Raw genomic sequence first — 17,217 nt, forward strand, 5'->3', positions numbered from 1 at the left:
TGTACAAAGGTGGTTAGTTATGGCAGGATAAATGTTTATTGACCAGAAATAACATCCATGCCAGAGGCAGGATTTCAACTTTAGACAAGAAGGATCACACACGAATGTGAAAATATTTTTTTAATCATATGCAAGATTGCGGTAGGTCATTACCCGGGAACTCCAGAGCCCATTTCTGTGGCGCACCATCTGTGAGTGTTAGGCCATCTAGTGCGACTGATGGAATTAGGCTGATTTCACCATCAGCTGAACTGATTGTCAGATCTGTTGGCAGCACTGTACCAGTCTTCTTACTTTTCACCTGTTTGACCTCTTGTGGCAGGAATATTTCCAGCTGCAACAAACCATCTCGTAACACCATCTTTTACCTGCTCACTATAAATAATGTACAATTTAAATTCATTCGCCATGAGTAACATATAAAATTGTTGAAAGTGGCTCAACACTTTTGATTTGTATTGCAGAGATGCCCAGTTTAAAAATCTTATCTTGGACACTGAATTTCATAACCGATCTTATCATTGTCCCCCCCCCCCCCCCCCCATAAATTTCCAGAGCACCAATAAATTTGGCAAGACTGCTCCTTTCAGATCCTCTCAACTTCAATGAATGGAGCTAACCTTTAACATCATTTGACATTAAATAATCACTGCATTTGATACAGCAGTTGTTAAATAACCTCTTACTCATCCGGTAACAAACAAATTAAATATGTTTATTTTTTAGGAATCAGGATACTACTTACAGTATAACCGCCACTTACTGTGTTCAATGAAAGTGTTTTTAAATAAATTCTGTTAATATAATTCAAAACAACGTACAACTTACCCAATGTAACCTTACGCCATTATTCTAATTTATCAACACAGGAAGCCATTTTTAACGGTGTTAATACTGTAGTGAAATTTAAAGCTATTGTACCTTAATTCGGAAATTATCCTCAGTACCAGACTAATAGAATTTAAGTACTGTAACATGTGTGTTTTTTTATATTGTGAAAACATATGTCTTAATAAAACGTTTTATCATTCTGTCAGTATGTTGAGTTACTTTCATTACCAACATTTAAACATGGAAGTTCCTTTAATTTTAACTAATTCTTCCCAAACTAAACATTTTCTAGCAGTTATAGGCAAAGTGGAATATCTGACAATTCATATAATTCAATATGTTAGCTTGCGATATTTCGCTTAGTCAGACATTATCCTTAGAATTTACTCCATCCAAAAATTATCAGCTATTATAAATACATGTAAGGTTATGCTTTGTGTGGCAATGCTGTAGTTGACTGTAAATTATTGATAGTACAAAATTTAGGCTACCATCTAAAGTAAAGGTATATAAACTGTTACCAAACAACACTATATCAAGAAATTAGAATCATGTTTCATAGTATATAGTTACATATAGTATTTAGTACGTATGTACAGGATGAATTACAACTTATGTCTGTCCTGGAACTGGAAATTGTCTCTTAATTTTTTGTGACAGAATTGGCAGTACTATAAAATTTGCATGTGTTGGCAAAATATGGCTAGAATATTACAGTGATATTTAATGTATTATAGTTTGAATTTAAAACACAGAACATATTGGTTATTGTAGGTTGTACTGGAGACATCAACATTGCATAGTGTAGGAACAGCTTTCTCCTTTGCAACATGTTATGCCACAGTTGTAGTTGATTAGCTTCGCCTCAAAGTTATTATGACAAATTCCAGTGTTATAAAACCTTACTTTGATGCTTTTATGACCAAATTCCTCATTCATATTTTGTTCTGTGCTTCTACCTTATGTGAGGTTGTATTCTTAATAAATCAAGTTATTTATTTGCTACCTTGTGACTGAATTTCCTACTGACTCATTTAGAATTGTAAACTATAAATACTACAAATAAGTTTGTTGCCCATAGGAGGAAGCTGTGCCAGTTGCAACAGGATTAACAAAATGAAGAAGGTAAGTTCTCCCCCTTTAAATTATTTAAATTCGTTCTGTAGCATAAAAATTTAATTTTTCATTATTGCCTCAGTATCTGTATCAGGGATTTATATGCTAAGTCTGCTGCAGAAACAGTGTAACCACAATATAGAGATAGAATTTCATGTACTTTCATCAGTGTTTCAGTGTGGCTTTATTGGAGTTGCTACTACCAGTATTTGTTTGGTCATGCAAGGGCCTCTCATTTAAAGTTAAAGTACCATACTTTCATGTAGTTACCCTTGAAGTTAGGAGATTTCAAGGCTTTAATGACAATTCAGTGCTAATGTGGATCCTTTTCCTATGTGATGGCTGTGTTTGGAAATACAGCCTGCATCTACATAGTACAACCAAACAGAATCAGGAACTGCAATTAACTTGAAAATGTTAGAAATGGTTACTGAATTTCTAAAAAACTGTCATATGTCATAAGTTCCCCTGTTACATAGTTTACAGACTAAATTACCATTTGTTGATGTAAGGAGTTTGTCAGCAAGGGAAACTGAAATGTTTCTTTTATCTTCATGTGCTGTGCTGTAAAAGCCTCAGATCCAACTTACTTTACGCAGTTCTTTATTGTGTTTGTACAGAGGAGCTTTATTAGTTCATTCAGTAATGTATGACCAAAGTTCTCTTCTGTGTATTGCATAAATAGTTGTGGACAGCTGACAGTAGATGGACCTTCAGCTTGGGGACTAGGCACAGGGACTAAAATCCTTTCAGTATAAATAATAGGGTGTTATAAAATGTTACATACTGACTTGGACAGATCTGAATATCCTAAGCAACAGAATACAGCCTTGCTTGGTAGGGAACTGTGGAAATCTGTTGTGGACATTGTAATTAAACTTCAGGAACAATAAAAGGTTTCTTTTCTACATCAGTCAAAAGACTGATGGCTTTTTGAGAAGACTTGTTCTCCACAGTTACTCAGTATCATCCAAATGTGTTCAATATGTGTAAGTGCACATAACTCAACAAAAAACACCGTGAAACTGAATACTCATTTCGGTTTCGTGTTATATAAATACTGCATTTAATTCCGTAAAATGAAATGGTAAATCCTTCAAGAACTATAATGGTCTTTTAATGTTATTTATCTGATTATTTTCAGCAGAGTCTAGAGCAGAAACCATACCCAAGAATGAACTAGAAAATACTGTGGCTTTTGATGAATTTGGACGTAATTTGTTTCATGTCGTCATATCACACATTATAATTTTTTTGAAAGTTGCATGTTCTTTCAATAAGGCCAAAAAAATTTTTCATATAACATGAATTTATTTTTAGGAATGCTATGATTCTTGAATATATAACAAGTGTGTGTGTGTGTGCTCACATGCACTTGCACACATGTTTCTCATATGAAATAATTCTATTTCTGTTTTTGTGTAGCAGGAGAATCAAAACCGAGGTGCCATAAAAAAATTCCGAATGCAATGGCGGCAACAACAACCACTAACACGGGAGGAACAAGAGCTAATAAAAATAAGAAAGGGGGGGAAAAAAAAAAAAAAAAAACCCAGCAAACAGCACAACCTCAACATGACCTGGTAAGTCCTCACAAACGGGTTCTAGCATCGTCTCGTGTTTTCAAAGCGAGATTCTGCGATTTTAGTGAAATTTAGTGTCCGTACATAAGAAAATTCTCTTCTGTGTGTCTGTCTTGCACGCGCGTGCACTTTAAACCTAACTTCTGAACTTGAGTTTCTCACAAAATATACTGTTTTCTGCAAAACATAAAAACAGTAATGACCCACACACAAGAGCATTTTATATTAAGTATTGTGTAATCCTGAATAATGTTATAAAAGAGGCTAAAAAGCAGCATTACAGTAGACTTATAGCAAAATCAGACAATGAAATAAAAACAACATTTAACATAATAAATAGGGAGACAGGAAAAATATATTTATCAGATCAGATGCCATCTCTTCCAATAAACAATGAAAAAGTAAAGGATCCAGGAACAGTGGCTTCTGCCCAAGACAGGGTCTGGTGGAGGGCTTTGGTTAATTCGGTGATGAACCTTCGGGTTCGGTAAGCCATCTAGTCAGTTAGTTAGTTAGTTAGTTATTGTAAAATTTTAACTAAAGGCTTCTGTGTTTCAGCCACATCCAATGACACCACAAGAAGAAATAGAACAACTGAAAGACAAACTAGACAAAAAAGAAAAAGAAAACAAAAAACTAAGAGCAGAACTAAAGGAACTACGAGGAGACGCGGTAAGTCATCACAAACGGGTTCTAGCATCATCTTGTGTTTTCAAAGCGAGACTCTTCGTTTTTAGTGAAATTTAGTGTCTGTGCATAAAAAAATTTTCTTCTGTGTGTGTCTTGCATGCGCATGCACTTTAAAACCTAGCTTCTGAGCTTGAGTTTCTCACAAAATGTACTGTTTTCTGCAAAACATAAAAATTTGCTTCATATTGTGTTAAATAGATGCATATTTTATTACATTCCATGGATCCATAAGACAGAAAGAGATTGAAAGGTAATATCAATAACAATGTCAATACATGTGTCATTTACAGTGCAGAATCCATTCAATAATAAGATTTATATTTTCTGGGCTGCAGCACGAATTAGAAGGTTGCTGGAATATTGTTCTTCTGTGTTGGCAGTAGCAAAGACGGAGAACGTTACCGGAGTTCAATCCCAGGACCACAGAATATCATCCGCAATCTATAATGGATATTCAGACAATTATCATAATCCGTACGACAAGAAGAGATACCTCGCGAGAAACTTTGGTTACAGGGGAAACCAAAATTTATGCTATGGAAGATAAAATGATCGATTCAATCAGAGATATGAATAGCCAGCCATCAGGACCACGCGATAACACAGAGTCACACACCACAAACGACGTCGCAGGGGGAACAGACGCGGGGAGGTTTACACTCTCAAGCCAACCCGTATGACTCCAGTGGAAAATCTACACACCAGACCAATCAAGGCGAGTACCGCGCATTAGCGGGAAACTAGGGAGGAATGACGTAGCGGACCGACCGCCAGGAATACAGGTCCAGTCATGAACCCGTGCCAACCTAAGAGACGGTGCAGCAGTGCCTGAAGAGAACCAAGTTCCAAACATTCGTTATGGAGGCTCGAATGAGGAAGGCAATGACATCACAGTGAACATGATAAAAGAGACAAACTTAAAGGGATATTTACACTGTCACATTACAGACCCCTTGGGACGCAAACGGCTATACCATGAACCATGTGTGTGTGTGTGTGCTTACATGCACTTGCCCACATGTTTCTCATATGAAATAATTCTATTTCTGTTTTTGTGTTGCTGCAGAATCAAAGAAAACCTGACAAGAACCCAATCAGATTCTCCCCAAGAAAACAACCATCACCATCATCACATGCATTACTACTGCAAGAATTAAATCACAAAAAACAAGATCATGATTTACAAGATAAAAAAGGAAGACTGCAAATGGTTCTGGAAAAACGGAATCAGCAGCAGCAGCAGCAGCAGCCACAAGAAGGCCTGGTAAGTCCTCACAAACGGTTTCTAGCATCGTCTCGTGTTTTCAAAGCGAGATTCTACGATTTTAGTGAAATTTAGTGTCCGTACATAAGAAAATTCTCTTCTGTGTGTCTGTCTTGCACGCGCGTGCACTTTAAACCTAACTTCTGAACTTGAGTTTCTCATAAAATATACTGTTTTCTGCAAAACATAAAAACAGTAATGACCCACACACAAGAGCATTTTATATTAAGTATTGTGTAATCCTGAATAATGTTATAAAAGAGGCTGAAAAGCAGCATTACAGTAGACTTATAGCAAAATCAGACAATGAAATAAAAACAACATTTAACATAATAAATAGGGAGACAGGAAAAATATATTTATCAGATCAGATGCCATCTCTTCCAATAAACAATGAAAAAGTAAAGGATCCAGGAACAGTGGCTTCTGCCCAGGACAGGGTCCGGTGGAGGGCTTTGGTTAATTCGGTGATGAATCTTCGGGTTCGGTAAGCCATCCAGTCAGTTAGTTAGTTAGTTATTGTAAAATTTTAACTAAAGGGTTCTGTGTTTCAGCCAACAAACACACCACTAGTGTCACTACGAGATCAAATACTACAACTAAAAGCAGAACTAAGTGAAGTACGAGAACTACGAGGAGACGCGGTAAGTCATCACAAACGGGTTCTAGCATCATCTTGTGTTTTCAAAGCGAGATTCTGCGATTTTAGTGAAATTTATTGTCCGTACATAAGAAAATTCTCTTCTGTGTGTCTGTCTTGCACGCGCGTGCACTTTAAACCTAACTTCTGAGCTTGAGTTTCTCACAAAATGTACTGTTTTCTGCAAAACATAAAAATTTGCTTCATATTGTGTTAAATAGATGCATATTTTATTACATTCCATGAATCCATAAGACAGTCAGATGACAATAGAATGTGGAAAAAGTAATAATAATAATAATAATAATTCAATACATATTATAAAGTACAATTCATACTATTATATAAATTTCACATAATGCAAACAAAGGATTCACCTAAAGAAATGATAAGTTACAAATAAATCTGCCCATTACACACAGAAGAAAGTTTATAACTTATTTGTAAACAACATAAATTCATTGACAGAGTAAAAGGAGCTAGAGACAAAAACAGCTAACTTAGAGGCTCGATGCACACGAGCGAGTTATTTTAGCGTGCTCGCCGCGTCATTTTCTCGCAAGTTTTAACAGTACATGCAAAGCAATGGAGCCACGCACACTATGGCGGTGACGCAGCGAGAAATTTGCGCTCGCCAACCACTGCTGCTTCGCCGCGAAGCAGCAGACTGTGTGCGAGCATTGGGCAGTGCACACGTGGTTCGCAATCCTCGCAACAGCTACCGCCTTCCAGTCATGGAGGAGGTATTGCAAGCCTCATCGCAGAATATTTACTTTTGATGGATGCATCCAGTTTTGCTGCTCGCACATCTAACGACTTTAAGCTCATACGAAAATAATTATGAAATTTACTTTCATCTTCTCTTAAATCTATAAAAACTGTCACGAACGCCCCTTTTAACAGCTGTGAACTAACCAACGGGTGTGTCCAATACTTCCTATTGCGTTTTTTAAGGATGTATTCATAAACGAAATAGGCAAACACTACACGTTTTCTTCAGTACACATCCATTTTGGTTGCCATCCAATCTAGTACTGGTGAGAGTTATTCGGCGTGCTTGCAGCGATGACGCTACGTGTGCACTGTCACGGGTTTCCTCGCTGCGAGCACGCGCGGCATTTTCCGGCTTGTGTGCACCCGGCCTAAGGGGACTACATGCTACTCCAAAGTATATGTACGATCCAGTAACTGAATTCTTAATCTGTGGTGACATGAATGTAAACTATCTCAATGAAAAATGCAGAAAAAACATTTAAACTCACTATTTTATTTATTTATTTTATTGATTGTACTCTCCGCGAAAGTCTCAAATCCCAGCTCAAAACGTACCTTGGAATTTAAATAAGATCTAATGCTAATTCTAAATTAACGCGAAGTAAATGAATGTGCGTAGAAAGCAAAAATACGTAGAACAAGGTCAACTTACTAATGCCGTTTCCTCCTTGAAGAGGGGGCCAAATTTGAATATCACTTCTGCCCAAACACTTTGTCACTAGTCGTACTTCACAGAGGCGACGGGCTTCAATTTGAGAAAAGAAAACTCCCGTAATATTTGCTACCATTTCGATTACGTTTCGACGGATGCCCAGTGGCGACTCTTGTGAAGGCAATCGACAAAACAGTCTGTTACCTCACTGACGACGCAGCAGTGCTGCCAAATGGGTGTCTCATTTAATAAAAGCTGCGACCCGCACAGTTGCCAAATTGGCGAAAGAATTTTGGTGCGCGTTGACGAAACCGCGTAGAAATGGATTAATATTGACTTTTAAATTCCAAGACGTTAAGTTTGAAATGCAGTGAAATTTAAGCGCTGTGTGCGGATGCCCACATTCACAATACTATAAATTAATCAGCCGCGTTAACTGGTTACGGTAGTAATCCGACGTTTCGGGAACAAATTCAATAAAATCTTCTCGGGTAATCAGCCGCGTTAACTGGTTACCGTAGTAAAGCGACGTTTCGGGAACAAACTCTGTCCCCATCTCCAGGGTTCTGATTTTACTGGATCTTCGGAAGTCGCTTGTGTAACTTTCTGCTAGGGACCAGTGCGCGCAGTTACACAGGCGACTTCCGAAGATCTAGTCACATCAGAACCCTGAAGATGGGGACACAGCTTGTTCCCGAAACGTCGGTTTACTACGGTAACCAGGTAATACAGATGGGGATTTCCCCTTCATCGAGCCTAAGACCTTCGAGTGGCATTTCTCAGCCCTCTCCAGTACTTTTATATATTCTATTTACCAGGTACAAAAACACTACAATTAATTAACACGCGTTAGTCTGATCACTGAAAGAGCGCCATTAAGCACTCATGGACAGTCACATCGAAACTCAAAACTGAATCAAAAAAGTTGCTTGAAGCATGTGACGTAATCAACATCGAACAAAAACTGAAACATGGCCGGGAGAAGAATCATTCATTACTTTTTAGTTTAATGCACTCTCCATTTTAAACGGCGTTCAGACACGTGCATGAAGCCAGCCATGACCGTGTAATAAAAGGGCTCAGCCCTGCTCTGTTCTTGTACACACAGGAAATTCTGCCCGCCTCTGCAAGCCTTTGCTTTGGTCTGTTCACCCAAGAAGATATGATCCATGGGTGGGGATGGAATCTTATTCTCCACTCTAAGTATTTAACGGCGTCTTCTTTATTCATTCTTGTCAGTCTTGTATTTTTACGTTACATTTCTACTCCCAGGGCGCCTAAGCCATCGCTGAGCACATCGCAACGTCGAAGGCGGCCCTGGTTTCAACTAAGTGTTGAGTAGCGAGTATATTTTTAAAAAAATAACTGCTTTGCTTTGCCTAAAGTTAAATGAAACTAGGATAAATTGAACAGAAACAACTTATGCAATGTCTTCGTTAAAAAACAAAACGTAAACTGGACTCTGAATGTATAGTTTTCAAGAGAAATGGACAGAGTATGTTTGCTAGCACGTGTAGTCTGCATGTGACAGAGAATCTTGACTCAATACAAATCAAAGTTCCTTTCAAGAATTAACGAAGTGGCCTTTGGTTTTTTCGGATTTCTGGAATGTTCTGAGAGCACTCAAGTGTTAATCAGTGAAAATGCATCGGTGCGAGAAATGGCTATTGTACACCCCTGAAACAGAAAGGAATTGAGACCTAGCAGATAGAGTCGCGTTTTTCAGGAAGTCGAACTAAGAAGGTGATAGTGGAACCACGGTTCCGGAGAATTTGACGTAAATACGTCTATACGGAAAGGAAGTTTATATATTGGCTTTATTCTAAATATTTCCTTTATACCCGCTTTACAATTGAGTAAAGTTTGCTTAAGACTTTGCTTATTTAACCTGAATTAGTTACGCTTAAGATGGGTCTGTGGTAGCTGAAATATGTTATAAAATTTGTACATTTTAGAGTATCAACATATCGTGCAAACACCATATCTATACAAGATTTTGATCTAGTAGTACTACATTCAGGATTTGACATCAACATTACTTGATATTCGGTGGTGTAACCGAACTCTTTCTAAACCACAAAAAGTCTAAATTAATGACTGTGTGAATATGGGCAACATTAAATGTGCTAAAATTAACTAATGCTTATATGGTTATAAATGCCAGTAAGGATCACTAAGAATGTTTTAAGCTGTTTGACGTAACTCTGGATATTGCATTCAATGTTTGGTAATAGTTTTGCAGTCTGAATATGTCAATGTTTGTTTGGTTTAATTGATTCAGGTGCATAGAGCTCGTTTCTTTTACCTCGTACAATTTGCCTTGTGTCATTTGTAATTGTAAGAAGAAATCTTACATCACACACCAGGCAGTAGAGTACTGTAGTTTTGTAGAAGCTTACTTAGAAAGATGCAATGTTATTGAAGCCATTAGAGAAAAGAACATTCCTTATTTACTCCTGTCCTAATACCAAGGCAGTCTAGATTACAAATTTTACAAATATAACTGGTGATGGACCATGCCATAGTTCACATGGTTGCCATCTGACTTCTCACTGCAGAAACCTAGGCTCAGTCCTCCGGAACAGGTTTCCGTCCCAGGTCTTCAGTTATCTGCTGCTGGTCATTCTATTGTTGCTCCATACTCATCACACTGCCCTTTGAAGAGTGTTATCTCTGACCTGCAGTCCCAAGTTAGGTGCTTTTATCTCTGACCCGGCATGTGAGTAGATTGTTTTGTAACTGGATACTGGTCAGTGCCATAGAAAGTCTTTATCTGTTCTACCTCCATTACTGGGCATTTGGTCGCCATGGGCATTTCAAGCAAAAGATGGTGGGCATCCACTAGCAAAGATCCATTTGGTAAGCATGTGCCATTACTGTTTCTGGTGCCTTGTGTCCACAGCATGGAGCAGCATCATCATCATCTTGATTCATGGTGTATTAGCTGCACTAGGATCTAGAGAATAACTGCACCAAGAGTCATCAGTGCCTGCTGCTTTCTACCCTTGTGGACTGTCACACAACTGGCTGCACACCTCTCGATATGTTCGGAAAGATGTTGCCAGTTGGCTGTGTCATGAAGTACAGATGCACTGTCACTCAGGATCTTTTATAATAAAATGGTACCCAGTTTCTTTACTTCTATAGCTAGTCAGTGACTGTTAGTCCCAGGACAGTCATAATGTTGCTAGATGTTGCTGTCAGTTGTTCTAAAGTTATTTCAGCATGAAGTGTAAGACTTGACATCTTTTCATGTCCTATTAATTTGCATGGGTGAGAAGATGAAAAATTCTATAAGTGAAACCAAAGTACAAAGTTCAGTTGATTCCTTGTGAGTTTAAGGATGTCCAGAAGACTGACCTCAGATGATGGATGTATCCTGGGAAATGGAGGTTTTGATGCTTGCTAAGAGGTTTGAGTTGTGTATTCACCTTTATGAAGAGAGGCTTCCTGTCTTTCGAGAGGAGCAGTGGTCTTACCATTCTCAATTGGCAACAGTATTTTGTTCCATTTTAATAATACATATAGCATGTACTGCTGATAATTACAATTGCAAACTTTTGCTTTTATTTGAATTCTTTCAATATGTAATGAAATTGTGTCATTTTTGTTCGTTGTAATATTTATTACCATATTGATCATTTCAGGTCATCACTTAAACTTAATGCAATGCTTGGAAATTATGTCCCAGTCTAACTTTTGGCTGGGTCCACTAATTAATATGTTATTGAATTTCTTGCTCTCAAATAGATGAACAATAAAAGGGATTTTCGATGAACATTTAAAAGGTAAATTACTGCCTTCTCCAAAACTAAATCAGGCAATTTTAAATTCAAATAAAATGAATTGGTCTTGGTGAGGTGTTGATGTTAAAATAAACATCAGAGGATAGAATTGTATGTGAAAAATTTCTTGTGCGCTCTCTAAATAAGTGATGCATTGTATGTAAATATACAAGTTAACCTGTAAGCAATAAAAATAGAAGACTTCTAACATAGAATATAGATACATAGTGAGAATCCTACAGCAGATAAATATAACGATGTTTTTGTTAGTGTTGATTTGTACCAAGTTGTTCAGCTCAACTGTTCTATTCTTTCAAGTATTGTAATGAGAAACAGTACAGAAATATGCAGTTTAAATTGTATGTTAATATGGTTAAGATTGTGCAAGGAGTTCATATTTTTATAATTTAATTGAAGACCATTTTGTTTGTGCTTATGTAATTTTATTGTGAATGTGCACAAGTGTTGTCTTTGCCATAATGGCGGCAGCAGCAGTAAATGTTTAGTTTCAACTGAAAAAAGTAATTTGCTTGTGGAAGTGTAGATGAGGCCAAAGTACTTCCATGGTTATTATTTTACTTAGTTAAAAAAATTGTAGTTATGTTGTATACATCTAGTTACATGGTTTGTATTTCTACCACTCAGAACTCACTTCATCAGTTTACTGGCTGGTATTATGGCTCTTGAACACACCACTACACTTTCTTTGCACTAGGTTGCTATTAGAGAGGTCATATGAGGACTTTGTTCTGTTGATCGTTCGTATTATGTCAAAATTGTGTCTTCTACAAGGAGTTCATTGTTATTGAGGCATTGCAATCTTGAGTAACTTGGTCATTGTTATTTACATTTTCAGAAAAATCCCTTAATTCAAACCTTGTAATGACAGGCAGAAAATGACCTGTCATAGTGAATTTAAGTGAGAAGTGCTATACTCCTAATATTCTTATGCCTCTACATGGCAGAGCAACGGGTTGCAATGAAATGAGTTGTGTGTTAATAATCCTGAATTCATTATGTATTCCTTTAAAATAATGTATTCAAAACATAAATAAACTTTGTTCTTGCAAATGTACATATCATAATTGTAGTTGTAATCTCTCACTTCCTATTCCAATTTACCAATTTGCCATGCATCATCAGATGCACAGCTTTTTCTATTCCCCGTTGCTGTGTGTTCTAGATCCCTGTCTTTAGAGCACTTGGCGTCCAATTGCTGCTGTCAGACTTTCTGTATTTGTTCAGTTAATGAAGTGTCTTGTATTTAAAACATTTGATAATTCTGAATGAAGGTTTCATTCCAGTGTATTTTATTTTTCCAAGAGCCAGCATTTAAGCATAACTTGGCTAAATGTACATTTCACTCTCAGGCTGATAAAAAAGAAAAACTCTCAGACTTTACTGCTGTAATTATGCAAAGATTTTTTTGTAAGTATTGTCATGAGGTGCAAGTTGAACTAATTGTCTGTCCTCTTGAATTAAGTGAGGTGTAGGAATTCAGATTGTAAAATCTCTGGAATAATTTTCTTTAAAGTTGTTACCATGTAAACATTCTGTTCCAATCTGTCCCTGTTCTTGAATTACTATAGCTGCAATATCACCATCTCTATTTCCTGCTTCATCAATAGATCCTTCAAAATCTGTGTCACTCTCAATGGAATCTCGCAGTGAGTTCTCAAAGTTTTCATATATGGAGACTGAGGAAGAATCATCTGATGATGCATGTTGACCTGTATTAGGGTCAGAATTAATTCTTCTTTAAATGTCACACTTCAAGAATGGGATCATTAATCTTATAACTACACACAAGCCCCTTTAAGGCTAAGTTAAAATAAAGTATTTTGTAACAGTGGTAGTTACTAAATGATAGTGCAGCATTATGTAATATTTAAGAAACTTTATTTCGGTTCATGACATCAGCAGTAAAACATATGAAGAATAACTGCAATGGTACATGAGTAAGTCAAGCCCTCAAACTCAACTGAGATACTTGTTGGAAACAAAATACACTTACTGTCCACAGACCAGGAGAAAAGCCCGCGGGGGGGGGGGGGGGGGGGGGGGAGTAGTTTCTGGGGCGGTGCAGGGGGAATGTTTACTATCAAGTGGACTAGAGGGCTGCTATTGGTGGGAAGTGTGATACGTCAGAGTTTTACACTACTACAAACAGACTGAAAACATCAAGCAGTTGAGAGTAGCGTGTAGTGAGTACACCTCTAATGTGTTGTGATAATATTCTAGATTAAATTACTGTGCCACTGTGAAGTAATCTTAAAGCTATACCCATCAGAACTGTTGTTCGTTCAGTGGTTGTGGAACGAATGCTTTTAGGATGGGTTGTCACTCACCGTGAAATCTTGCGCATGCGCGTATATCAAATTCCTATCAGGGCTTATCTCCTGGTCTGTGGACTGTATGTACTTCACACATTCCTAACACGTATCATCTGAAGTTTCCTGGAGAAGGGTAGTATATTATCCTTTGATAACAAATAGTGATTAATATTAGCAGCAAATATAATATACATGGGAAGAACAATAAATATTCCTGCCACTACGTAGGAATATCTTTGACAAAAACAAAAAAGTTTTCTGCATCTGAAAGCACATATGCCAGTTACTGAGATCTGCTTGTGACATTTCCAAGTACAGCACTCCGAAGGTGGGCTATTTATAATAACGCAATTACAGCTTACACTCTTGTTTGACCTGCAAGTAACCTGAAAGTTAGAATGATTATTTTGAACTATCAGTAACATATGCAACTAAAAATGACAAATGCTTAACACATCTTAAAATTATATAACATTCCCCATACCAATGAAACAGTTATAAAATGTTTTGGAAGTAATAAACTGAATGAAATTGTTAAACCAAAAAGATGTCACTGTCACCATTTTGCTTGTTTGAAGAATGAATTTTATACAAATAACACAACACGAGATGAGAGAAGATTTTATTGCATTTAGTCGCCGAGAAACTTCACATCATACATCATGAGATTCTCATAATTTTATTACACAAGAATATGACTGCCCTTTGCCTCAAATGCACAATTACTATTCCTATCCTGGATAATATTCTATTCATTTGCATTCTGACAGAAGAAAAAGTCTTACATACATCACAGGAATATGGAAGGTCACCATTGTGTATGCATTGGTGATTTTTCAATGTAGTTCAAAATGTGAATGATTTATTACAGGCATCACAGGAATATGGCCTTTCTCCACTGTGCATACGCTGATGTTTCTTCAGATTCCTCTGATAAATGAATGATTTGTTACATACATCACAGTTGTGTATCCTTTTATGCCGCTTTAGTGTATTTTGACGAGTGAATGATTTATGACACATATCACAGGAATATGGACGCTGACCATCATGTACTAAGTTCTGTTCATTCGCAGGACTCTAGCAAACAAATTGGAAAAAAATTAGCTCAAATCTTATTAGGAAGAAGAATGAGACTGAAAACAAGATATAAGTAAGCTCAATAAATGTTGCATTACAAAAGTTATGTTCTTTTCAGAACAGACTTATTTTCTCAGTGGCAGAGCATTATATTTCCTATTTCATTTAGTTCCTGGCTACCTGAGACAAATTGGTTAATTCACTCGTCAAGACTGTAATTTTATACATAGCAAACAAACTGACTGACAGCATGCAGAAATACATATTCAAACCACATATTCACATTCTATAACATGATGTCCAACCCAACCAGGTATGTTGTTAGAAAAACCTACTCACATTGCTTAGTCTGATGGGGTGAGAAAAGAGAGAGGTCAAACAATCTATTTGTTGGTATCTAAAGCATTGAAGAGCAAGGATAGACAGATGCCATTATAATGGTGACATACAATTTTATGTATTATAGTGAACCTTCTGATAAATTTTTTTAGAAGCAATATAGTTAACCATGTACTGGGTTCAATCTGCAATACAGATAAGAGTGAAAGGAGAATCTAAAATAATTAAACCTCAAGTTCACTCATATCTAACTAAATTAACAATGATTTTGTATTACAACTTTCATCATCTACTTATTAACCTGTTGTAATCCTTGCATCTCTTTATCCTGAGAACAGAATCTCATAAACACTGAACAAGTCGGCTTGGCAAATAAAAACAAATCAGGACAAGTGTGCCAAGTGCAGCCATTCTGACACATTCACAGCAATTTTGCCTTTGAGAATGATGCCAGTGACATCAGAGGTGTTCGGGACAAGTGACCTTAGCTTGAGTAGGGTGCTTGGCCCCTTTTTGGATGGCTGATGATGTCAATATGAAGAATGACAACTTAAGATTTGCTCAATGTGGTTGAGTAGCTAGATGGTGGTACTCTACCACTATCACACAGTCACTTTCACAAGGAAAAGCACATGTAGGCATTAATGTAAAGTACCAAATGTTGCCATCATGACACTGAACAAAACTGAAATGTCTCTTCAAATAGAAAAATTCCTGAAATCCAATTAGCTGTTTGCTCTCAAGTTCTTACATATGGACAGCTGAATAGGTATAGTAAAACTAATAGGTACATTTCTGTAGCCTTTAGTTTCAAATATGCTTAAAAATAAATCAAGGAAAAGTCTATATTATGCGGGTCCCATGTCACTACATCACAGCATGTATTCAGGCTGTGGATTAAAGACAAGACCTCATTGTAAGTACAACACTCTCTGTATATCAATATATCCATGGAATTATTTGGGATCATCACTGAAGATTTTTATGTAATCAGTCAGCACTGATTAGACATTCTGAATTTTTCAGGTACTGGAAAAAAATCAGGAGTACAATGGAAGACATATAAGGTATTTATAGCCTTCAAGAAAGCCTATGATTCAGTTAGGAGAGAAGCATTATGCAAGTATAAGGTTCAGTTCATCATCTACTCCCTCCCCCCCCCCCCCAATAATAAATTGCCTATCAGACCATAATATCCAGTAGCTTGTGAATGATATAATATAATGTAATATTTTTTATTAATATAATATTGCTGTAGCAGCCAAGATGACGTTGACGTAATAATAATCATAAGCAGCAGCAACTATACAAGAAAAATAACGACCTAATTGACTCTTTAACCCACTAGGCTTCAAAGTACACTCTATACTTCATCCATCATCAACTTCAGAGACTTGCGAAAATCTTTTGTATACTCGTTTTTTGTGCTCTCACGTAAACTTACTCCAAGCCGGTGCCACCCCCCCCCCCCCCCAGGGGGACTTTACAACCATGAACCTTTCTCCAGCATTCTTACCCCTGGCAGACAGATGGACAGACAAACATGGTCCTGCCCATGTAATTTCTTTGTTTAATAGTGAAGTGTGATGTCCATGCCAGTTTCTCGTTTTCCTGAAACACATTTATTCTGCTTCTGCTAGCTTCAGGAAGCTTCTAGTCTGACTCCCCAGCAGAGCGTGGCTGCACACACAGATTTTAATCAGTGACTTGAGCATCAACAGAACAGAATTTCCTAAGAGGGCGTGTTCATCAAAAACAAGTCACACTATAGTTCGGGGTTGCTGGACACAGACGAGGGTTTGACCTCAGATCCTAAATCGTAAATTCAATTAGTGACACAAAACATACGGGGAACACCCACTTAACCCAACAACTTGATTACACTTTTTTCTCCGTGAACAAACAAGCGACCAGCCGTATATCCGTCGAACCAGCTGATACGATGAACAGGCTGTAAAAACAAGAACCTAGTTCTACAGCATCAGTAACTAACGTACCTTCATTACTCCTCCATATCGAAGGTTTGACGTCACATTCACAAGGCCCAGACGACGTGACGTTCTATACGTCCTGGCTTACATCCACAAGTTGACGCAATTTATAAAATTAACTTCGTGGTTGGCTTACAGT

The 17,217-nt window shown here is 37.2% G+C and overlaps 2 protein-coding genes and 1 long non-coding RNA gene across 17 annotated transcripts in view; 2 read left to right on the forward strand and 1 right to left on the reverse strand.

Annotated features, from left to right (window-relative positions):
• The window catches only part of LOC110839612 (kelch-like protein 10), a 165,206-nt gene that overhangs the window by 33,391 nt on the left and 114,598 nt on the right, over positions 1 to 17,217 (forward strand). The window lies entirely within an intron of this gene.
• Positions 14 to 17,167, reverse strand: LOC147874474 (uncharacterized). Of its 8 annotated transcripts, none has more exons than XR_015534177.1 (2): positions 17,085 to 17,167; positions 14 to 334 (listed from the first exon to the last, which is right to left on the reverse strand). It is a non-coding gene; the product is annotated as an uncharacterized LOC147874474 (long non-coding RNA). The 8 variants fall into 8 exon arrangements; XR_015534179.1 differs by lacking the exon at positions 17,085 to 17,167 and adding an exon at positions 7,551 to 7,692; XR_015534178.1 differs by lacking the exon at positions 17,085 to 17,167 and adding an exon at positions 829 to 1,428.
• Positions 1,272 to 12,410, forward strand: LOC110836011 (uncharacterized). 8 transcript variants are annotated; one of them, XM_087345187.1, is made up of 7 exons: positions 1,272 to 1,336; positions 1,913 to 1,956; positions 3,373 to 3,530; positions 4,089 to 4,202; positions 5,287 to 5,484; positions 6,039 to 6,128; positions 10,453 to 12,410. In XM_087345187.1, exons 3-7 carry the CDS (start codon positions 3,417 to 3,419, stop codon positions 10,477 to 10,479), a joined length of 543 nt encoding a protein of 180 aa, XP_087201313.1. In that variant the 5' UTR covers positions 1,272 to 1,336; positions 1,913 to 1,956; positions 3,373 to 3,416; the 3' UTR covers positions 10,480 to 12,410. The 8 variants fall into 8 exon arrangements, with proteins under 8 accessions (XP_087201313.1, XP_087201314.1, XP_087201308.1 ...); XM_087345188.1 differs by lacking the exons at positions 6,039 to 6,128; positions 10,453 to 12,410 and adding an exon at positions 4,604 to 4,935 and having other exon boundaries at positions 5,287 to 5,425; XM_087345182.1 differs by lacking the exon at positions 10,453 to 12,410 and having other exon boundaries at positions 1,283 to 1,336; positions 6,039 to 6,379.

The sequence above is a fragment of the Zootermopsis nevadensis genome, unplaced genomic scaffold (assembly GCF_977971745.1).
Source record: "Zootermopsis nevadensis isolate Lab colony 2312 unplaced genomic scaffold, Znev_1.0 Znev_ptg000008l, whole genome shotgun sequence".
Classification (NCBI taxonomy): Eukaryota; Metazoa; Arthropoda; class Insecta; order Blattodea; family Termopsidae; genus Zootermopsis; species Zootermopsis nevadensis.